The sequence below is a fragment of the Lathamus discolor genome, chromosome 1 (assembly GCF_037157495.1).
Source record: "Lathamus discolor isolate bLatDis1 chromosome 1, bLatDis1.hap1, whole genome shotgun sequence".
Taxonomy (NCBI): domain Eukaryota; kingdom Metazoa; phylum Chordata; class Aves; order Psittaciformes; family Psittacidae; genus Lathamus; species Lathamus discolor.
In genome coordinates, this window is record NC_088884.1 from 164,537,245 (window position 1) to 164,561,608 (window position 24,364).

Sequence of the window (24,364 nt, forward strand, 5' to 3'; positions counted from 1 at the left end):
AGCATCCAGCAAACTACAAAGCTCATCCAGCTTCTTCTCATTTTCAGTGACTTTTCTTCTGGATCTAGTGGAATACAGCAGGACAAACTTGTCTGCGTTGTGCCTCGTTTCTTCTTGTCCCCCAGAAAGGCTGGTCAGGTGGCTGTGAAGTGGTTGGGCTGAATTGGACTCCCTGGTGCTTGTCTGTGAGAGTGGGAGAGTTCTCAGGAAGGACATTGCACTTCAGAATAATGGCTATTGAATTGTCTTTGAAGAACAAATCAAGGACTTCCAGATGGTTTTCTAGCTGGAGAAGGAGTCTGGCACTCAGGAAGGCCATCAGCAGGTGTGAGGTGTAGCCATAATTCATCATGCTTCTGGCATTCCTGCAGGTTGACCTGGCTGTAGGACTAAGTTGTGCTTCTCCAAGTGAGTGTAACTGATTTCTTACAAAGTCTTGGGAGCTGGATCAGGCACCCCAGAGAGCTCTCCTGGCTTTCCCTGGTAAGTGGCTCTGTTAGATGCTGTCAGCCTCCACCTTTTGCTTGCTTCCCACCGCTATTACACAAGAAAAACCTCTCGATTTCCAGACAAAGCTGTCTGCCTGTTGTCTGTAATGTGAGCCAGAGTGAGATCAGTGACTCTGCAGGATCATCTGGCCACTCCCAGTGTTAGTCTCCTGAGCATCTTCATCACCATACAAATACATCCATTTTATTCGCCCTTAGGTTAAGCCATTGGACACACTGGGGCAGTCAAAGGGTGATGACACAAGACATAGCAAATTCACAGCACGGTTTGTTCTGTACTTCCGTTCAGCATGAGAAGTATTCGTGCCTATGGCAGGGGGGTTGGAACTGGATGATCTTGAGGTCCTTTCCAACCCTAACTATTCTGTGATTCTATGATTCTATTCAAGATGTGATTTGCTGAATCATAGAACAGTTTAGGTTGGAAGAGACCTTAAAGCTCATCCAGTTCCAATCTACTGCCAGGGGCAGGGGCACCTTCCACTGGAGCAGGCTCGGCTTGTTCAGCCTGGAGAAGAGAAGGCTCCAGGGAGATCTTAGAGCAGCTCCAGTGCCTAAAGGTGCTGCAGGAAAGCTGGAGAGGGGCTTGGGACAAGGGCCTGTAGGGCCAGGCCAAGGGGAATGGCTTGAACCTGCCCGAGGGGAGACTGAGCTGACCTCTTAGGCAGAAGCTCTTCCCTGTGAGGGTGCTGAGGCGCTGGCACAGGGTGCCCAGAGAAGCTGTGGCTGCCCCATCCCTGGCAGTGCTCAAGGCCAGGTTGGACACAGGGGCTTGGAGCAAGCTGCTCCAGTGGAAGGGGTCCCTGCCCGTGGCAGGGGTTGGAGCTGGATGAGCTTTAAGGTCCTTTCAACCCAAAACATTCTATGAATCTCTGATTTGTCCTGTTGCAGTGCTATGGCTTTATGTGGAATAGACGGTCTGTTATTTTCCTTAGAGTATATTGTAGGTTTATATCCTGCATAAAATCCTAGCACAGGTTTTGGGCGTGTGTCTTTCTGTTTGCAAAAGCTTTCTTATGGCCCAGCAGTCCACGTCTGATAGTGTTCTACTGAGATTGGCAATTTTAAAGCTGTTAATGTCTCGGAGATGCTAACTGCAGAATCGTCCAGCCTGTTTCTTTGTGAGTGTGTGTGTGGGCTTAAAAGTTTTCACACAAGATCAGAGACTGTGAAAATGTTGCAGTCTGCTTTGAAAGAATTTCTCTGGGGGAGTAAAGTCTGGTTTTGGCAATATCCTGATTTCACAAATCTTTATCAGAAATATTTCTCTATGGGCCCTGTTCAGCCAGTGCCCCAAATCCAAGAGGAGCAAAACCGTTTGATCCTGAACTCAAATTCATAGGAAAACATTGTCTGCTTTGATGATGCTCTGAAGGGATGACAGATCTCTCCTCCCTTTGAAAAACATCGGGTGGATTCAGGTCCATCCAGTCCAGCTTCCCCACGCTGAAGGTGGTTGCTGGAGGATGCCCGGGTCGAGCGAGCACTGATACTTCCCTGTCTGCTTTAGTGATCTCCAGCAGTTTCGCAATCAGGAATTTCTGAGCCAGAAGGGTTTTACTGTTTTACCAACTGGAGAGAAATTGTACTTAATGCTAGAGGAATACAGCAAGGCAGAATCATGAACTGGCTGATATCAGGATTTGGGAGCTATTTAGTGAGCGTTAGAAGGCCTTAGAGACTGTAAATGAAAAATAAGTGGCCAGGAAGGCATGATAAAATTGGCATTAACCCAATAAAACTGCTGCCTAGTGTTTGCAAGTGTCAAATATAGTCCTATAAAAGGTAAAGCAAGAAATGTTAGTGAGGGTGGTGAGCTGTGTTTGCTCAGATGCTTGCTCTTGGTTCGTAGACTCATAGGATAGTTTGGGTTGGAAGGGAGTTTCAAAGCTCATCTTATCCAACTCCTTTGCAATGAGCAGGGACATCTTCAATTAGATCGGGTTGCCCAGAACTGCATCCAGCTGCGTAACCCTTCTGTTGGTGAACAGTAGGTTCAGTGTGAAGAGGGGCACCAGGCAATGCCAGCCCTGTCTCTCGCTTAGAAACCTTCCTCCCTGCTGATGAGCCAGGCCTTGCCATCTACCAGAGCTCTCAGTGCATGGAGCTCCAAGAGATGGGTGTCCCCATCTATCAGTGATCAAGAGCTTGTTGTGAGGGATGGAAGGAAGCCCAGTGAGATGGATGAGCTGTGCCCAGAGAACATTCTTTGCTGCCTTGTTCCCAGTGAGCTGGCTGCTTCCTAGAATCCTATAGTAGATTCCCTTCCCTGCACCACCAGGTTGGGGGGCTTGAAGCGATGCGATGTGGGAAGGGATGCTCTGTCTGTCTCTGTGGCTTCCTTCATCATTTCAGCTCTAACCAAGAACCTCTGTAGTGCTGAGGACTGTTTCTTTGCATGAAGGAGGTTCTTTAGCAGCTCTGGTTCCACATTATTACAAGAGGCTATTCAACAAAATCCCCTGTTTTCCCTTTCCAGCCCATGACTTCTGTACTCCCCTGCTTGAAGCTGTTGTTTTAGATGAGGACCACTTGCCCCAGGCACTTTGGGCAGTGTCGGTTGAGGCATCAAACTAGAAACTTCTCTCTCCTTCATCCTACCTCCTTTTTAGCAGAAATGCCTCTTAAGTATAATTAAAAATGTATAAAATAAACATGCTTCCTCGGCCTGTCCATTGGTCCCTTTCATCTTTCTCCCCTTTTTTCCACCGCATGTCAACAGAACACTCCCCTCCACTTTGGATTTTGGGGGAGAAGGATAGTTGCCTTAGCTTTATGCCTTGGCCAACAAGCTTAATACTGTGTTGGCTTGAATATATCCAAAGGACACAAGCTTCTTGTATGCAAATTTCTTCTCTGATCTTTCCTCTCTTCCTCCCTCCCTCCATCCCACCCTTCAGAAATGTGCTTCCTTCTCCCTGTGCAAGGCTCCCTGTGTTGTTGAAAGGTGGTGGAGTCTGTGTGGCGCCTGGTTTTGAAGAACAAAATAAGAAATAGAAATCAGGCTTTTAAAGATATCAAAGGAGAAATCTAGAGGAATAAGTGCTTGGCTTTTTCTGTTTTTCCCCTTTGGTTCACAAGTACCAGGACAGTTTGTGCCAGGATGCTGGAATTCGTATTTAAACCTATGGTCAAAATTAAATCTGCTGAGCTGGCTAACAGAGGGCTAACTGCTGCAGTGGGGTTTCCTAGGAGCAACGTTAACTGAGATCTTCCTACTTTGAGAATCTTCAAGAAAATTAAATACAGTCAAATATAGATAGATATAAATAAGGTGAGGCACTGGAATGGGTTGCCCAGGGAGGTTGTGAGTGCTCCATCCCTGGCAGTGTTCAAGGCCAGGTTGGATGAAGCCTTGAGTGCCATGGTTTAGTGTGAGGTGTCCCTGGCCATGGCAGGGGGGTTGGAACTGGATGATCTTGAGGTCCTTTCCAACCCCAACTATTCTATGATTCTATGATTCTATAATAGATCTACTTGTTGCATACCTGAAATCTTTACGTCCCTCTGAACCTGCATTGAAGTTGCGCTTATCTGTAGGTGATATGTTAGAGTTGCACTTATCTAGATGCGTTCTGCGTGTTTCACACTGATCTCCTGCTCTCTTTTAGGTACCTGGAGCCCAGGACCTGGTGGACTTCTCACCGGTGTACCGATGTCTGCACATATACTCTGTCCTGGTAAGTAACTGTTGCCCATGAGACTGGGTCTGACATTGGGCTATGGTTTAAAGATGATGATGGGGTACTGGCCATTTCATCAATGCTACTGTGAGGAGGTGGTTGCAAAGCATTTATTCAGTATTTAGGAGGTGCGTTAGCTGAGGTAGGAAATAGGCCAGTGATGGATGGATTTGGGTAAAACCCACACAGTTCCTTCATGCAGGCCACAGAGAAATAAAGGGATAACTGTTGAAGACCCTGGGTTGTAATATTATAGAATCATGGAATGGTTTGGGTTGGAAGGGACCTTAAAGCTCCTCCAGCTCCAACCCCTGCCCCGGGCAGGGACCCCTTCCACTGGAGCAGCTTGCTCCAAGCCCCTGTGTCCAACCTGGCCTTGAGCACTGCCAGGGATGGGGCAGCCACAGCTTCTCTGGGCACCCTGTGCCAGCGCCTCAGCACCCTCACAGGGAAGAGCTTCTGCCTAAGAGCTCAGCTCAGTCTCCCCTCGGGCAGGTTCAAGCCATTCCCCCTGGAGCAGAGCTGCTCCAGCCCTCGCAACATCTCTGTGGCCTCCTCTGAACTTGCTCCAACAGCTTCATATCCTTCTTAATTTGGGGAATATACACTTCTTGGTCATACAGTTTTGCTGCAAGAATACTTCTTCGAGCACAGTAGCTTCATTGTTCAGTGCAAATGGAGGAGTTGTGGGGGGTGATTGGTTGTTAATGTTTTATTTGCTGTGCTCAGGAGAACTTCTCTCTTCAAACAGTGTCAGGAGCAGTTTTGCTGCTGTCCCACCAAACCCACCGTTTTCTGCATCACTCCTGGTTTCCCCAATAGGCTTTGTGTGCACTGAAAAACATGGCTAAAGTGAAGCTGTTCTGTGTTGGTGGTTGGTAATTGGCTAAAAAGTGTTACTTTGAGCAGTGTTATGGTCTTGAGAGCTTTTCAAGTGAGCTCCCATTGCTGTGGATAGGCTGCTCGATGAGGTGCATTTGTCCTAGGTTATGAGTACCTAAGGCATTGCTTTTCTTGTTTATAACAAGGGCAGGTAAGATGCCCTTTGTATCCTGCCCTTCAACTCCTAATATCTGTGATGCCTCCGGACATCATTTGAACCTTGTATCTGCAGACCCAAAGAACCTGTGATGTTTGCACCTGTTCTTTAACATCCTTTGGAGGGAAGGAGCTTTCGGAGGGCTCTTGTCCTGCGGTTGAGCAATCCGAAGCGCAGGCAGCAGATGAAAGGAGCACTCTGTTCACAGCTTTCCTCCCTTTCCACAGCGGAGCCGGGCTTGAGAGGGAATTGTTTTCAATGCACTTCTAAAGCCAGTTTCTCGAGCAATACACACAAATGAATCTGCAAAAGGAAAAGAATTGTCATGAAAAACATTTATGTAAAATCTTTCCTTTTTGTGCCCTCATCTGTTAATAATTAGGCAATTTGGCTACAGTGCCATGATATTTTATTGGAATGACAAAGTTAACCTACCCAAAATGTGTTACTGTGTTTATGTTGGATAAAAACCTCCTCGTCAAGCCCAGCTTTGGGAGCCCGGTTCAGGGAGTTGCTAATTGAAGATTACAACTGGTCTGAAATGCATTCTGGATTTCCAAGTGTCACTTTATTTGGAGAAACTTCAGTGAAGAAGATGGATAACGAAAACAGGATTAGGAATCCTGTTTGTGCGGCTTATGTGCATTTGTTTAATGCAGTGCTGTTTGTTTAATTGTGTATTTATGCATAAAGCTGTTATGAAAAGGATGAAGAGCTTTTGCTGGTGGATATCACAGTTCTGCCTGTTTGAAATGGTCTCATTTCTTCACTGGGACTTTGTTGTTGTCTGGTTGCTTTCCTTTTTAATCTCAAATAGCACTTGGTATTAGGGAAATGCTACTGCTAGTAGATTTAATGGCCAGCATTCTGGGGTGGATCTGGGTTTGGGATTGTCTTCTGCTGGAGGTGGGAATAGTGCAGTGGGCTTGGCGATGGTCAGGGTAAACCTGGTGCAGGGGTTTAATGGCAGTGGGTTACCATCCTCTGTCCCCATCCTGAGCTGAGATCATTCAGTCCTTGTCCTCTTACTCCTCTATTTCAGCCCAAAGCCCTCGTAATGAGTTAAAATAGACAGCAGAGCTCTAAAGAAGGTGTTTTGGTGAGAAAAGAGCAAGAGAGAAAGGTAACCATCCGCTGTAAAGGCTCCTGAAACGAAAACTGCCCTTTTGCTGACCTGTGATTGAATCCTGCCCTGGCTTTCTAGGCCCAACTTGAGTCGAACAATGTCAGAGATCCAGCAAGCGTCGAAGGAAACGGCCACATCAGTGTCAGACGGAAGGATCATAATGTAATAGTTACCCAAAACTCCTAATATTTGTCATTTACAATAGCGTTATCTAAACGCTTGGCCTGCAGTTAAAAAGGCCCACGTTGAATAAACATTGAGATATTTATTATTTTTAGTGAAATCGACCTTCCAGTCACCTCGGTTTTATGGCTGTGCTGCTTATAAATTCCCAAAGGATTATTTGAAAAATCCTACTCATATCTGCCAGCCTTATCAGCAGGGCAGAAGTTCACATATTGTACCGGGAGGTCAGCCTTCGGTCATGGTCTTACAGAGGGGGCCAGGCACCTGTAAATCCTTCCTTCGGCAACCAAGGCGAAGTACAATATCAAACAGGCAAGGAGACTTTTCCAGGAAACGCTGAACTTTCTCAGGAAGGGCAGAGGAGGGGGAAAGAAAGTGAAGGAAGGTCAAGCGGGGGTTAATTGAGAGTTGGACCTTGGCGTGGTGGCGGCTCCGGGGAGGACAGGCTCTGGTGGGATGCTTTATGGGACTATTCATCCCCGATTCCTTTTCTTGTGAGAAACGGGTCGGCTGACGGTGTCTTGAGGAAGAAATGGGCGTAGGGGAGGCTTTGAGTATGTGCAGACCTCAAACAAAACAGCACAAGAGTGTGTTTGTGTGTTATGCTTGGAGTTGTGCGCGCAGATAACCCTTCTGTGCTCTCTTGCTCTTTGCTCTCATGATCGGGTTTTTTCCCTAAGTGATGCCTAGAACAAGTCCTTACCCTGTCTGTATGCACCAGATACACTCTGAATTGTGTGAAAAAAGGCTTTCAGATGACAGGTTTGGTTTCTAGTTGGTGCAAATTGGTAACCACTGAGCAACCTTAGTGTCTTGATGAAATCCCTGTAATATTAGACAACCGTGTGCTGTTCGTTTCCTAGGAAAATGATAAAGCAGACTGTCTGGAATCGTGGATTATGGTGGTTCTTCAAGTGACAGGAGTATCATACAGAAGAGTTAAGGCAGGGGGAGCCAGGACACATGAGTCCTGGGGACTGTATGCTTGGTTAGTTGACCAAAGTCTGTCTAGTTCTAGCTGATTGTAGACTAGACCCAGCTTAGTTTCTGTTCATCAGCAGTGTGCTATTTAAGGACGTTCACCTGCAGCGTGGTTAGGCTGTTGGTATCAGGTATTATCTTCTCTTTAATAGAGCAGTTTGTTGGAAATGGTAATATTATTATTACATAAAGAAGAAACAAGAATATTTCAGTGAAGTGATTCTGCCATTGACGTTTTTATCTTTTATGTTGTCTTTGACCGAAGTCTGTGTAATGCTCGAGTTGCTTTGATCGATCTCCAAAATAACTTAGGAAAGGTGAGGTTTGGGCCAGCTGGTTTATCTGCTGGAGCATCTGAACAGCTGTTGGGCGCCTTGTATTTCAAGGCCAAGACATGGAATTGCTTCGCTTTACATAACATAAAATGAAAAGCCGTTTTTTGTTTCATGTTTCCCGTAAACCGTAGCAAAGCAGAAAGCAGAGAGGGAACCAAGAGGAGAAAGGAATGTAAAGTAAATAAATGGGCCAGAAAAAGGCAGTGGTTTGCACACAGGGTGCTCCCAAGAAGTTGTCTCAAAGGCAGCTGATGGTGATTTAAGTCACTTTAAGCTCCTGCTCCAGCCAGTGCTGTTGCCTGTTAGGGTTTGCCTTTGCTAGGTGGGTTTCTTTAGCTTTATGCTAATTGCTTACCAATTACTTTGAGGTTCTTAACATGTTCGTGAAGACACCGGTATTGACACTCCCAGCTCTTTGATCCGAGCTACAAAGGGGTCATTTTAGGGTAAAGAACAAGTGTCCAAAAAAAGAAGAGAACAAGAGAACAGATTCTGGTGTAAATACAGGCTTAAAACCGTGGCTGCCTCCGAGCTGCTGAAGTATTTCTGGAGAATCCCAGGGCTGGATAATTTAGATAAATAGCAGTTGACAGGTATTTACTATAAATTTGTCGTATCTCGCCACTGACGTTTTTATCTGCTCTAGTGCTTCTACCCCGAGCCTCTCTGACCCGAATGCTGCTTTGATGCACAAAATACATTAGGAAGGGTAAAAAAATATAACAAAACAACCCCCACTTTACTTAAAATAATCGATAAAATGTCTTTAAATTGCTACATTAAAATGCAAGTGTTGTGTATAGACTGTATCCACTTGGTACGTTTTGCTTGCCCGTTTTAGGGAAGAATATAATGTTTTATCAAGGCCAGGTTGGACAGGGCTTGGAGCATCTGCTCCTGTGGAAGGTGTCCCTGCCTGTGACAGGGCGGTGGAACTGGGTGAGCTTTAAGGTCCCTTCCAACCTGAACCATTCTATAAGTCTGTATCTCTTAGCTGTGTGGAGACAGCACGGGTTTGGGAGGAGAAACAAGGGTTTATTTTTGCTTATCATTGAAATGGCTACGTTCTGGTGGAGGGGCATTCATCAGCTCAGGGACTCAAGGTGACCTGTGGGGCTGAGGAAGGGAAACACCACTTTGTATCTCCAACGCCGAGCAGATTTCATTTGAAGTGGGAGATGCCGCAAATCCGGCGGCGGATCGTGAGTCTCCTCCCAACCCTCGACTTAAATCATGTTTTCTTTTATGTGTTCCTCTTAGAAGTGTGCTGGTGATTGTGCTGCTGCATTCATCCTCCTTCTTCTGCCTGCATTCATCCTCCCTTTTCTGCCTTTGTGGGCTAACGCATTGGCAGGGCTGCTTGCCCATCTGCTTGCCCGTGGTGGCAGTGACGCAGCCGGTTGTTCCTGCCCCATCCCCACCTCTCCGGGGGGGATGCTCCAGCATCCCCACCAAAATATTTGTTCTTTGGTAACTGGGGCAAAACAATTGAAGTTCTTCTTTTAAGGGATGAGAAAGCCTCTTATAGGAACCACAATTCAAATAATAAGAGCTACCCAACCCTCTCTTTCATATGAAAACGTCTCTCTTTTTTTCTCTCTTTGTAACGCTGGTTGTTTCTTTTATTTGATACTGCAACACAAACCCTACCGTGGAAAGTCTGTGGTTTACTTCTGTTTTGGAGATCGGGGTTGTATCGTTTTCCCTCGGTGTCCTTGGGAACTTTAAAACCCTTTTCTTTAGGGGTGTGTGTGGGGGGAAGCAGTGGAAAAAATTCCCTTCTCGAAGCCTCTGGTAACTCCTTGTTCATCTCAGACACTTTGCAGATTGTCCCATCGTTGTGTCCTGGCATATCTCACTGTCTGCTGACTTGGCTGACCCAGTGGTGCCTGGTGGAGTTAGATAGCTATAAACACAGCACTGAGATCATAGGGAAAGGCTGAGGGTGAGACACTTTGTGCACTGGATTGATAAGGACACAGGAAAAGCCATTAGAGTGAACTGGTGTCAGTGACCTGTGATAACCATTCTGTACTACGTGCTAATGGACCCTGGGTAGTGTGTCTGTCTGTAGTGGCAATAGATTTAACTTTTGTAATTGTCATATTGCTCTTTTAACCCTGTGACCTTATTACCCATGAGAAAACCACTTGGCTTTGATCAAAGAAGCAGCAAAGAAATCAGTGTTCATTCTAAGCTGGCTAGATATGATCACAGGCAGCCTTGATTCTTAAAATATTCAGCTTGGAAAACAGACATGTTGGGGGGGGGGAATAAAGGGAGGTTTACTACAATAGCCCGGATACAGACTTCTTGTCACCTGAGGTTAGGAACAGCAGCCGTGCTTTCCCAGGGCTTTGCGGAGCTCTGCCTGGTCGCTTACCCACTGCAAATGTATTGATACTTCCCACTGAATGCTGATTTCATGGAATCAGAGAATCCCAGAATGGTTTGGGTTGAAGGGAGCTTAAAGCTCATCCAGCCCCAACCCCTGCCACGGGCAGGGACCCCTTCCACTGGAGCAGCTTGCTCCAAGCCCCTGTGTCCAACCTGGCCTTGAGCACTGCCAGGGATGGGGCAGCCACAGCTTCTCTGGGCACCCTGTGCCAGCGCCTCAGCACCCTCCCAGGGAAGAGCTTCTGCCTAATGTTTTTCCTAATGATTTTCCTAGTAATTTCATCTGCTCAAACACCTGAAATTAATAAATGGTGAACATTTGCCCATGCGGCATCTTCATTCTTCCAACTCCCTGTGCTCAATCCCATCCCGCTCTCAGTGGTTGACTCTGTTAGTCCTGACCATGCTGTGCTGCATCTGTCAGTATTTCATCAAATCATTCAGGATGGATGCGACCTTTGGAGGTCTCTGGTCCAACCTCCTGCTGTAAAGGTGGGGCAGCCCTGGCATCAAACCAGGTTGCTCAGCTTTTATCCAGTCTGGTCCTAAAAACCTCTAAGTACTAAGACTGCAAAACCTCTCAGGACAACTTGTTCTGCTCCATGCCCTCCTTGTTAGATGTTGAAGGTGGTTGTTAGGTCCCCCTGAAGCAGGCAGTCCTCCGGCCTCCATCAACCTCCAGCTGTGGGGCCCAACCATCTTGGTGGCCTCCATTGAACTTGCTCTGGTTTATCGATGCCTTTCCTGTATTTGGGAGGCCCAAACCTGAATGCAGGGTGTGGATACAGTCTTCAGGAGTGCTGTGTAGAAGGGGAAAATCACTTCCCTTCATCTACTGGCTTTGCTCCTGTTCATACAGCCCAGGAGGCTGTTGGCTGCCTCTGCTGCCAGGGCAGGCGGCTGGCCCGTGTTCAGCTTGCTGTCTGCCAAGGCTCTTGGTCCTTATCCATAGAGTTGCTCCCCAGACAGTCAGTCCCCAGTCTGTGTTGTTGCAAGAGGTTCTTCCTTCCCAGGTGCAGGACTTGGCGTTTCTCCTTATGTACTTTCATCAGGTTCCTCTCAGCCTGTTCCTCCAGCATGCTGAGACCCCCTGGATGGTGGCCCTGCTCTTGAGTGTATTGACTTTTCCCCCTAGTTTAGTGTCAACTGCAAAGCACTTCAGAAGATGCTCTGTTGCATCCTCTAAGTCACCGATAAAGGTGTTAAGCAGGACAGGTCCCAGAGCAGACCCTGTTACGGTTCCCCGCTAGTCACCAGGTAGTGTACTGATTAATCCAGACCCTTCCAGTCTGATCACCCTACTAATTATTTAACCATCTGGCTGGTCACTCATCCAGACTGAGACACCTGAATACAGGAATCTTGGGGAAAAGCACGGCAAAAGCCTGGCTATGGTCTATGACACCCACTGCTTTCCCTTCATCCACACATCCTGTCATGCTCTCAAGCAACTGGATCATTGCCATAACTTCTCCTTGTTAAACACATGCTGATTGTCCCAGTCCCCTTCTCCTTCACATTCCTGTGTCCCAGGAGGATTCAGCTCATCACTTCCTCAGGGACTCAGGTGAGGTTGAGTGCGCTGTAGTTCCTCAGATCATCTTTTCAGCCTTTATTGCAACGTTTGCCTTCTTATACTGTATTTTTAATGGCATTTTAATGACTGCAGGGCCTTTGGTTTCAAGATGAGGGCTGATTTTGTTATGAGATGTTCATCATGCATGGTGCAGAATACAGGTCAGCCGAAGGACCCTAAACGCCAACACCAGTTTGTATTGTTTAAGTGTGGGAAGGCTTTTCCTAAGATTTGCTGTTTCCGGGCATTGGGGCTCAGGAGGGTCCCAGGAATGTTTGGAAAATGCCTCAGCTGCCCCAGAGAGCTTCGTGGTGGTGTCCAGAAGTGGCGATATCTCAAAAATAACAAGTGATAGAGGCGGAAGTGCACTGATTTGCAAAGAGTTTCCCTGAAGATCGTTGAGTTTTGTAACATAAAAACTCAGGTTAACAGAAAGGGAAATCTCCGGCATTCCCACTCTTTTCTCATCCTCATAATTATTTAGACTGGAGGAAACTCCCGTGATTAATAGTCAGAAGTTTATCTGTGAGTGGTAGCAGTGCAACAGAAGACCCAATGCACGTTCAGACCCCAAAGACCAGTGACACCGATAAAAGGCAAACTCAGACTGTTTTTCCATAGCTTTAATAGCTTTGATTTTGTTTGCAGATGACAAAATACATCAAGTAACAGTGCATGTTTCTGAAAGTTATGGCAATGACCAGGACCATGCACAAATGGAGCCCTTCAGTCTTCCCAGCGACTAATGGAATATTTCCTGTAACTGCTTTGAGGACAGATACAGGAGAGACCTACCATGAAAAGGCTTTTCTCTATCAACCCCACTTCTGCTTTCAGACTTCCCAGCCATCTGCACATACATCCTGAGCCTCTGATCCACCTGCTCACACACCCATCAACCCCATCGAGCTCCCAAGATCCCCACGGACTCAAGCTGGTTTACGTTAGGTCATAAACCAACTTGAGGCAACAGCAACGAGTGTCTGGGGTTTTGTAGTAAGACTGAATCTTTCAGGTGGTGCAATGTGCCACAAGGCACAGAAATGAGAGCTCCCAAGTTGTCTGAGGCTACCCAGAATTAGTCCCTTGCATCCCAGAAGCCAACAGATTCCTGACCAAAGGGATACTGATTTCACACCAAAGATCCTAAACAGGATTAAACGTTCCTTTGGCACTTCACTGCCTTCATATCGCCTATAGGGATGCTGGGGAGGGTCTCTTTGTCAGGGACTGCAGTGACAGGACAAGGGGTAACGGGTTCAAACTGAAACAGGGGAAGTTTAGATTGGATCTAAGGAGGAAATTCTTTCCTGTGAGGGTGGTGAGGCACTGGAATGGGTTGCCCAGGGAGGTTGTGAGTGCTCCATCCCTGGCAGTGTTCAAGGCCAGGTTGGATGAAGCCTTGGGTGGGATGGTTTAGTGTGAGGTGTCCCTGCCCATGGCAGGGGGTTTGGAACTGGATGATCTTGAGGTCCTTTCCAACCCTAACTATTCTATGATTCTATGATTCTAAACTTACAGAGGACTTTGGTCCAACCCTCCACTTGGGGCTGAAACTGAAGTTATACCAGGGGTCTCCGAGCCATATTCAGCTGAGTTTTGGCAGTCCCCAAGGATGCAGACTGAGCAGCCTTTCTGAGTCCCTGATCCAGGGTTTGACCACCCTGATTCTATTATTTCCCACAGTTTAAATGAATTTGAATTCACCTTTTTGCATTTTGTCTCTTCCCTTTCCTTTTGCTGTGCATCTCCAAGGGGAGCCTGGCTCCATCTACGCTGTAACCCTGTATTAGATGTGCTTCTTCACTCTTCTTCCTCACCTTTCCTCATGTATTGTGTGCTACAGCTCCCATTTACTTTGGTGGCCACTTCTGGCTTGTCTTCAACGTGTCGTACGCCAGTAACTCTTGCATAACACTTCTAAAGCCTTTTTTATAGCAGTTGCATCACTGGATCACTGGGCTGATGCTCATATTTAGTTTTTAGGTTATACCAGATTGAATAGGGCTTGGAGCAACCTGCTCAAGTGGAAGGTGTCCCTGCCTGTGGCAGGGGGTTGGATGAGCTTTAAGGTCCCTTCCAACACAAACCATTCTGTGGTTCCATGATTTAGGGCTTATTTCTTCTCCTAGAACTAAATAAATGGCACTGTCAGTGCCAGTTCATAGTGACATGTGAAAGAGTGCCAGAAAACTAGACCCAAATTTGACTCTGGTGGATTTATTCCATTTTTCTTGACTATCCCCCAAATTGGAGTGAGAGCAGAGTCCAAGGGACCCCTTTTAGAAGTGAAGAGTCTTGCATTTGAAAAGTCTTGCCTTAGTGGCATTGCCTCCAGGCTCCATGTGTGGACATCACTGGAAATCAAAAGTATTGGGATACTCATGGATGCAAATATTCTGTCCCTGTCTTACCTTGTGCTGTTGAGTATTTGAGTCACTTCAGGCTGGATCTCAACAGGGTATGAATAAGACGCGGACTCTCTGAGACTGCTAAAAAAGAGGCATTAGGAAGATCCTTCTACATGAGGTCTGTTGAGCTCTGCGTGTTAGTCAGGCGCTGTACTCTGTGCGTAAATTAAGCCCGGGGGAATTATCATGTGCTGACCAGAAACTTCATCTTTTATTTGCTTTTTATTTAAAGAGGAGAGTGTGTTTGGGGGGGGGTGAGGAGGAGGGGGCTGTAAAATACTAACCCCCATGTTTTATGCCTCTTGGAAAATGGCTTGGTGCACAGCTGCTGTTGCTGTTTTCCTGCTCTGGATGTTGTTTCTCATCTTAAAGGTCTATATGCACTGGATCTGGGAAATGATTGCCATCCTGTTTTCAATAAACCCCCTGTTTTTTATGAAGGGTCTTGAGCTGGCTGGACATTAATTCTCAACCTGTTTACAAATATTTGCGCAGGAAAGGGTGAGCAATGTTCAGGACGTTGCTTGTGACGCAGATAACCCCCTGTTTCAGTCCTTTGTTCAGGAAAACGTGGAAACAAGGCAGTTGTTGCACAATGAACAAACGCTGCCTTCGCATTCCAGGAGCGCGGTGTGGGAGCCGTGGGCTGATGGTGGGGAGATGAGGAGCTCAACGCGCAAAAGTGGCTTCAGCTCCGAGAGCAACAGGCAGCAAAGGTTGTGTTTTAGGAAGGGTGATGGAAAAGCTCCTATTCAGGGGGGTTGATAATCGCTGTGTACAAAAGCGGGGATATGGGTGACATATTCAGGTGAGAGTTGTCCTCAGGGAGGTATTCCTTGGCTCTGCTCACCTGAGTCCCTCAGAATGAGAGGCTTCTGAGTCCTGAAGCCCCTAAAACGAGAGGTTTGGCTTCCGAAAGGTGCCTCATCTCTTTTATCATTTAAAGCTTGTACTTTGAGATCTTGGTGACTGATCATAGAATCATACAATAGTTATCTTCTAGTTTCTCTGCTTTGTGGAGGCTTAATCAGCTACTCACAGACACTGAGGAAGACACAAGAGCTGCTATGAGAGCAGGGACTTGCCTCTTGCCTTTAAATCTTCACTCCTGGCTTTAGAACCTCCAACTTGTCTTGCTTCAGCCGTGGGTGTTGTACTTGAATCCCTCAGGATAAAAAACTTGATAGGAATAGCACAGTCTAAAAAGTTGTTCCTGTTCCTTCTTATATGAAATATCAGCTACAGGACATGCATGCTATATAGCAAACTCTTTGTTGCAGTAATAGCTTGGGTATAGAATCATAGAATGATTTGGGTTTGAAGGGACCTTAAAGCTCCTCCAGTTCCAACCCCTGCCCCAGGCAGGGACCCCTTCCACTGGAGCAGCTTGCTCCAAGCCCCTGTGTCCAACCTGGCCTTGAGCACTGCCAGGGATGGGGCAGCCACAGCTTCTCTGGGCACCCTATGTCAGGGCCTCAGCACCCTCTCACAGGTAAGAATTTCTTCCCTATATCCAATCTAAATCTCTGCTGTTTCAGTTTGAACCCATCACCCCTTGTCCTGTCGCTACAGCCCATGATGAAGAGTCCCTCTCCACCATCCTTATAGGCAAATCACATCATGGGAGTCTGTTGGCCTCCTTTGCTGCAATGGCACAGCGCTCATGGTCAGCTTGGTGTCCATCAGAACCCCGGATCCTTTCCTGCCAGGCTGCTTCCCAACTGGTCACCCCCATCGTGTGCTGGTGCTTAGGGCTATTCCTCCCCAGGGGCAGGACTAGACCTTCATGAGGTTCTTGCTGGGCCATTGCCCAGCTGGCCAAGGTCGCTCTGAATGGCAGCACAACCCTCAGGTCTAGTCCGTTGCTCCTTCCAGTGTTGTCATCTTCATTTTGAGAGATTAGGGGAATGAAAGGCAGGTTTCACTCAACAAAGCCCCATAGGTGATGGGTAGGAGGAAGGAGAACTCTTGTTCTGTTGGAACTGGATGATCTCTAAGGTCCCTTCCAACCCAAACCATTCTATAATTCAAATGAGCTGAGTGCTGGAGCTTACGTCTCTGTGTCACAGCTATTTCACTGCATGCTTACTTTGGCTTCTTGACTTAACCATCTTCTATAAACTCGTATTACAGAATCATAGAATAGTTATGGCTGGAAAGGACCTCAAGATCATCCAGTTCCAACCCCCCTGCCATGGGCAGGGACACCTCACACTAAACCATCCCACCCAAGGCTTCATCCAACCTGGCCTTGAACACTGCCAAGGATGGAGCACTCACAACCTCCCTGGGCAACCCATTCCAGTGCCTCACCACCCTCACAGGAAAGAATTTCCTCCTTAGATCCAATCTAAACTTCCCCTGTTTAAGTTTGAACCATTACCCCTTGTCCTGTCACTACAGTCCCTGACAAAGAGTCCCTCCCCAGCATCCCTATAGGCCCCCTTCAGGTACTGGAAGCTGCTCTGAGGTCCCCACGCAGCCTTCTCTTCTCCAGGCTGAACAGCCCCAACTTCCTCAGCCTGTCTTCGTACGGGAGGTGCTCCAGTCCCCTGATCATCCTCGTGGCCTCCTCTGGACTTGTTCCAGCAGTTCCATGTCCTTTTTATGTTGAGGACACCAGAACTGCACACAATGCTCCAGGTGAGGTCTCACAAGAGCAGAGCAGAGGGGCAGGATCACCTCCTTCGCCCTGCTGGTCACGCTCCTTTGGATGCAGCCCAGGATACGGTTGGTTTAGGTGGGCAGAGTTGAGAGCTGGTCAAACCAGAGGTCATGCTGGTCCACTTCTGGTTGGGAGTAGGCTGTGCAGCATCCCGTGCGCTTGTTTGAATTCAGTTTGTGTGGTTCATTGCCTTAAAAGGGGGCAGAAAAACAGTAAAATGGGAAAATTGGGCTGCTAGGACACAATTTCTTCCCCAGCATGGAGAGTGTAGCTAATACTGGATGTGCTCCTCCTCGATGGCACTTGGAACAGGAGTTCTGTTCATTAGTGTATCCTGGATTTATTTCTCTGTGTTCCCTGGTCATTCCCCATGTTCTGTGTTGGAAAAACTTTAAAATAAGAAATACACAAATGTAATTTTCCAACCCAAACCTTTTATAGCAGAGTTTTAGGAGTGAGCTGCATTTTCCTGCTCGACTGTGGTGTGCGGGACGGATGCTTTCTGCTCCTTCCCAAGTGTGTGCTTGGATTCAGGGAAGGCGAGAACGGATTCAGGGAGGGGGAGAGCGAAGAGCTTTGAACTCAAATCATCGAGCGGTACTGCACCATCTCCTTATGGAAATATCCCAATTTAAGGACTTTTCCCCCTCTGTTTGTCTCCAGTTAATGCAAACCCCTGTCTATGAGTGATCATTAGCTCTCTGCTAGGAGAATTACAACTTCAAACACACAGTTTTAAGCAGGCTCTGAGAAATGGGTGAGATTTGTCGCAGATTGTATTCTTTTAGGTACCTTTTGCCTCCTCTCTTTCCACCTTCCTCATCCCTTTCCTCCTTTGCCTCCCCTTTGGACACATCCTTCATCTTCCTCAAGGACTCATTCTGCACTCTTCTTAAATTGAAGGGTTTTTTCCCCCTTAATTGATGGGAGCCATGGCAAGGCTGATTAGTTGTTGGGGACGCATCCTTCCTTGCAAAGCTTGTGACCAATTTCCACCACTTCCTTCCTTCCTCAATGGAGAGTGAGATTTCTTCTATGAGCAGTTGCCTCCCAGAGGTTTTATGCGCAGTGGCCTTGCATGGAAGGCTCTGTGGGCTTGTCCTCAATGTATTTTTTTCCCTGGCAGCTCATTCATTATAAAGTTTTAATGACCTTTAAATATATTATGAAAGGAGCACGTGGTTAGAAGCCATCTCTGCTCGTTGTTACCCTGGGAAGCATTGCGCTTCTCTTTGCGGAGAGGGTGGATTTGAATGCAAGCGGAGGAGAAAGGCACGTCCCCGAGTGCTTAACCTTGCAGGTCACCTGGAACGGGAGGAGATGGCCAAAAATGCAACCTGAAAATGTTTAGCTGCTGCTGTTCATAATGAGGAAATACCTGTCTACATCATCGCTTTGTAACTTTTCAGAAGTATGGCTTAAAAAGGGGAGGGGGGAGGATGGAGAGGGAGCTGCGCTGCTGCCTATTCCAGAATGAGAAACACAGGGTACTTGTTCAGTCAATTCAGTTTAGGTCAAATGTAGTTATGAAAAACAGATGATTGCTGGTGATCAAGCTGTACTTTGACAAATATCCCATTGTTTGAGCGTGCAGTGATTTCTTCAGAGCGTTACCCTGGTGCAGGGCTTGGAGATTGCCTTCCTCCAGCTTGGAGCCTGTCAGATAGTGTGGGGATGGGTGCTCCAAACCCAAGGGTTTGGCTTCAATAAGAGGATGGATTGCACGGAAGGGAGGGCTTGGTGCAAAATGTGTGAAGCTTCCACTCTAGTTCCTAAAATGAGCTCACTTTGGGCTCTTCAAGATGCTTGAAAGGATGCTTCCTATGTACATGCTCTGTTCTGCATGGCAAGGTAAAGGTTTATTTGGCAGTTGGCATGCCCAGAGAGGTGGTGGATGCACCACCCCTGGAGACATTCAAGGCCAGGCTGGATGTGGTCCTGAGCAACCTGATGTAGTTGAAGATGTCCCTGCTCATTGCAGGGGGGTTGGAAGGTCCCTTCCAACCCAAACTGTTCTATGATTTGGGGGATGCTGCTGTTTAAGAGAAGATCCTTACTATTGGTGTATCTTATTCCTGTATCACTTTGAATTATTATATACTCTGTGATTTCCTGTAGAAAATAATCACTTAAGAATTTTATCTGTGGGGTAAGGGACCTGTTATTTGTGTTTCAGAGACAGGGCAAGTTGAAGCCAAGATAAATGTATGTGTCCACATGCGAGTGACCCATCAAAAGGGTGAGCTCTGCTCTGATGCTTGTTGCGTCTTGTGCTCTTCTGCGTTGCAGTGGAGTGATGGTGTTTGATGGAATTGCTCTTCAAGGTGGCTGTCAATCTGAAATGTTTAAACATCTTATATTTTGCATGTGTTTTAAAGTTTCTAAGGTGAAGAAGCAACATGGACTCTGGTTTTATCATAGAATCATAGAATAGTTAGGGTTGGAAAGGACCTCAAGATCATCCAGTTCCAACCCCCCTGCCATGGGCAGGGACACCTCACACTAAACCATCCCACCCAAGGCTTCATCCATCCTGGCCTTGAACGCTGCCAGGGATGGAGCACTCACAACCTCCCTGGGCAACCCATTCCAGTGCCTCACCACCCTCACAGGAAAGAATTTCCTCCTTAGATCCAATCTAAACTTCCCCTGTTTCAGTTTGAACCCGTTACCCCTTGTCCTGTCACTGCAATCCCTGACAAAGAGACCCTCCCCAGCATCCCTATAGGCGATATGAAGGCAGTGAAGTGCCAAAGGAACGTTTAATCCTGTTTAGGATCTTTGGTCTGAAATCAGTATCCCTTTGGTCAGGAATCTGTTGGCTTCTGGGATGCAAGGGACTAATTCTGGGTAGCCTCAGACAACTTGGGAGCTCTCATTTCTGTGCCTTGTGCACATTGCACCACCTGAAAGATTCAGTCTTACTACAAAACCCCAGACACTCACTGCTGTTGCCTCAAGTTGGTTTATGACCTAACGTAAACCAGCTTGAGTCCGTGGGGATCTTGGGAGCTCGATGGGGTTGATGGGTGTGTGAGCAGGTGGATCAGAGGCTCAGGATGTATGTGCAGATGGCTGGGAAGTCTGAAAGCAGAAGTGGGGTTGATAGAGAAAAGCCTTTTCATGGTAGGTCTCTCCTGTATCTGTCCTCAAAGCAGTTACAGGAAATATTCCATTAGTCGCTGGGAAGACTGAAGGGCTCCATTTGTGCACGGTCCTGGTCATTGCCATAACTTTCAGAAACATACACTGTTACTTGATGCATTTTGTCATCTGCAAACAAAATCAAAGCTATTAAAGCTATGGAAAAACAGTCTGAGTTTGCCTTTTATCGGTGTCACTGGTCTTTGGGATCTGAACGTGCATTGGGTCTTCTGTTGCACTGCTACCACTCACAGATAAACTTCTGACTATTAATCACGGGTGAAGATTAGGCTTTCCAACAAATCTGAATCTGTGCATGTTCCTTTCTCCTCCTTTCGGAGCAGCATTAACTCTGAGGGACTGTGAAAGCTCGAGCTGTCATCTCGGAGAAGTTTAATGTCCTTCTCGCCTTTTACAGCTCCGCGTGCTCTGTGCTTCACTTCATTTGTCAGGCACAGCAGCTCCACATTTGGAGTCCTCCTTCTTACTGCTTATTAGAAAGTAGAAATTGTAGGATCAGAAAAGGGCCCCAAGGGAAGTATTTTGAAGTACTTGAGTCTGTCTTTATGCTCCTTCTGGATGCATGTATCTTGCTTTGATATCGAGAATCGATTTGCTAGATACAAAAACAGTGGTTTAAAAGGCTGGCCGTGCGTTCAGTGCTTATACAAGCAAACCGAGTCTCTTCATTTAGGATGATGTGATGTTAAATCGGATGTTGGACTGGGGCAGAAGTCTTTTGCTTGGTCTAGGTCAAGGAAAAGCTGCGGTACCTAATCCTGGCTAAGCAGAACAGCAAAACAAATGATACTTGGGTAGCAGAGACTGAAAACCTCACGCTCCTTTTCTCTTGTTAAATGAACCCAGCAGCACTAAACCGATGACTGAGCAGTAGCAAATGCACTAAATATTTCAACCGATGCTAAATGGAAAAGAAAACACATTTCTGGTTAACATTTAAACCTATTAAAATGTGATTGAAGTGGAATTCGCATCTTGGATTGCTCGGGAGATTTACTGTGGCTGCTTGTCTGCCACGTTAGGAGAACTTGCATCACCCTGAAAATCCCTGCGTTTCACTGCAATTCCTGTATTTAGTTCATGCAGCTTTATATGCTCTTGCAGACATCTTCCTTGCAGCAGAGATTCCTTTGCACCATGTAGGAGCTCAGCCTGAGCGATTGAGCAAATGATGATTAATGATAAATAAGAGCACACTCATGACTAATGATAAATATAAGGATAAAGAAGAGCACAATATTAATGATAAAGAATGATAAATGATAAATAAGAGCAGAACTGCAGATTCATAGAATCATTCGGGTTGGAAGGAACCTTGAAAGCTCATGTAGTCTGATGAGCAGGGACACCAATGTAAGGCTAGAATTCATGCAGTCAATGGTAAGTACATTTTGGAATTTCACATTCAAGGGACATTGGATCTGGGTGACCTCTTAGCAGCAGGCTCCTCCTGTTGCCGCATGTTCCTTGCACTCATAAGGGCGAGGAGCACTTCATTCCAACCCATCAGCGGTGCTTTGGTGTGCCAGAGAGTTTTGCATTTCCTCACCGAGCTTCTGTCCTCGTTCTTGCCCAACAATCTGCTTTGTCTCAAGAAACCAAGGGGTCACGGAATCTGTTGCTGTATTTGAAACCTCAAGTTTCTAGTTGGTAACTTTGATCAAGCCTGGGAAGAGGGGCATGTCTTCGCCTCCTCATCCTTTTCTCTGGCTGCTGTCCATTCTGCTTTCAGAGTGATGAGCATACAGGGGAGAAACGCCCTTTCTCCTGGAAGGTTGTCCTTAACTTTTGCAGAGGTTAAATTCTTAACAGGGAAATAAACATGAAAGAGGAGGTTTCCGTCCCTTCTCCCCTTGCAAAGCCCCCTGAAGCCTGTGATGCTGTAAGAAAGGTGAAATGGGTTGTGAAGGCAAGATCTCAACGCGAGTGTGCTCGAAACCAGGCTTGTGATTTTGCTATAAAAATTACTTGGATGAGAGCATCCATCTGTTCTGTAGATGTGTACATGGATGTAGATCTGTGTCGATGGATGTTCCCTCTGTCTTCTTCAATGGAGTCATTGCAGGGTTTGAGCGTGGGGCATCAGTTCTTCATCCGATCGTCTCTTCTACTCGCGTCTGGGGAGGGATGAGGTTTTGGGTGGGTGTAATTCCTTCCAGAACTGCATTTTGCAGCCTGACGGAGCCCTGCAAAGGCTCTGCTGGCTGCAGAAATAAACTTTATTGGTGGGAGAGGGAGATCCGTTGCGCAGATAGAGCCGAGTTGTTGATGCCTTTTTGTCCTGCAGTTTTTAGATGTTTTCTGTGTGCTCCATCCAGGCTTTGAAGATAAGAACACCCAAGCCCCAGTTCTCTGTGGTTAGCCACGATGTGGGGGAGGCTTTGGATGTGCTGATGGCCTGTGCTGCCATGGCAGCCCCTGGATTTGGGGCTTGGTTGCAGTTTTTTGGTGTCTTTTAGCTTCTCTGAGCTGCACAGTGCAAGTCACTGCTTCCAGCATTGTCGTGCGAGCTGGATTCTTCTAAGAGAGAATAAACACTCTTTTCATCATCATAAAATCAGACTGGTTTGTGTTGGAAGGGACCTTAAAGCTCCTCCAGCTCCAACCCCTGCCCCGGGCAGGGACCCCTTCCACTGGAGCAGCTTGCTCCAAGCCCCTGTGTCCAACCTGGCCTTGAGCACTGCCAGGGATGGGGCAGCCACAGCTTCTCTGGGCACCCTGTGCCAGCGCCTCAGCACCCTCCCAGGGAAGAGCTTCTGCCTAAGAGCCCATCTCAGTCTCCCCTCGGGCAGGTTCAAGCCATTCCCCTTGGCCTGGCCCTACAGGCCCTTGTCCCAAGCCCCTCTCCAGCTTTCCTGCAGCCCCTTCAGGCACTGGAGCTGCTCTCAGGTCTCCCCTTCAGGAGCCTTCTCTTGTCCAGGCTGCCCCAGCCCAGCTCTCTCAGCCTGGCTCCAGAGCAGAGCTGCTCCAGCCCTCGCAGCATCTCCATGGCCTCCTCTGGCCTCGCTCCACAAACTCCTCTTGTGCTGCTGCCCCAGAGCTGGATCAGGGCTGCAGGGGGGGTCTCCCCATCACACAGCAGAGGGGCAGGATCCCCTCCCTGAGCTGCTGCTCACGCTCTGGGGGTGCACCCAGCACACAGGGGCTGCATTTCCCTGGGTCTTAAAGACTTACAGTCTCTTCTGATCTCTAACTTCTGTTTTCTCTGAAACCTTGACACCAGGTCATACAGACACTGGTAGTTTATACGGGCACAGGAAACTGTTGGCCAAATTTATGGGGGAAAAATCCGTAGGGAATATTAAATAATAATACCTGGCTTGTGGCTCAGGGCATCCCAGTGCTCTGAGTTGCTGGAGGCTGAGAAATGATGCTAGGAAACTGGATTATGTGTTCACCCTGTTCTTGTGTTATTCTTCAGTCCCATTAGGTTTCGTGCTGGCTGGTGTTGGAGTCAGGGCGCTGTGCCCAGGCACTGCTTGCTTGTCATTGGCACATATGGATTAGGAAAACTGGTTGTTCCTGAGGTTAAATTCAGGTTTTACTGAGTGATCTCCAACACCCTTCTGACCCCATGCAGGCAGGACATGGGGTGGCTCCTGACACCTCTTGTAAGACTGGATTGGAGACCTCACATCTTCTGTCTTGCCAAGGGTTTGAGACACATTAAATCATCTGATTTTTTATTTTCTATTGCTTTTTTGTGCATGGGAATGTCTGGTTTCTTCCAATTATACCAATGTAGAATCCCAGACTGGTTTGGGTTTGAAGGGACCTTAAAGCTCCTCCAGCCCCAACCCCTACCACGGGCAGGGACCACTTCCACTGGAGCAGCTTGCTCCAAGCCCCTGTGTCCAACCTGGCCTTGAACATGAATGAGGTGAATTAACTCATGGCATTAGGGTCAGTGTTTATTTCCTGGACTGAACAGTTGAAGGACACTTTGTTCTCATTTTGTGCTTGTTTGCTGCAGCTATAAGATTTAGAAATACTTACTTATTTTCAATATAGTTCTTTAGTCCAGCCTCGAAGCTTGAGATGGAACATCTGAGCCTCTGGTTAAACAGATACCGAGAGCAGAGCTAGCACCAGAAATGACTCATCTGTGATTCCGAGGAGAAGTAGAGATGAGTTTAGATTGGATATAAGGAAGAAGTTCTTTACTGTGAGGGTGGTGAGGCACTGGAATGGGTTGCCCAGGGAGGTTGTGAGTGCTCCATCCCTGGCAGTGTTCAAGGCCAGGTTGGATGAAGCCTTGGGTGAGATGGTTTAGTGTGAGGTGTCCCTGCCC

General features: G+C 47.2%; 1 protein-coding gene across 3 annotated transcripts in view; it reads left to right on the forward strand.

Annotated features, from left to right (window-relative positions):
* Positions 1–24,364, forward strand: part of EXOC6B (exocyst complex component 6B) — a 307,872-nt gene that overhangs the window by 136,886 nt on the left and 146,622 nt on the right. For all 3 annotated transcript variants that reach the window (XM_065662494.1, XM_065662503.1, XM_065662509.1), the window contains one exon: positions 4,121–4,189. In XM_065662494.1, coding sequence (XP_065518566.1) covers positions 4,121–4,189 — 69 coding nt within the window. The remainder of the gene's footprint in view (positions 1–4,120; positions 4,190–24,364) is intronic.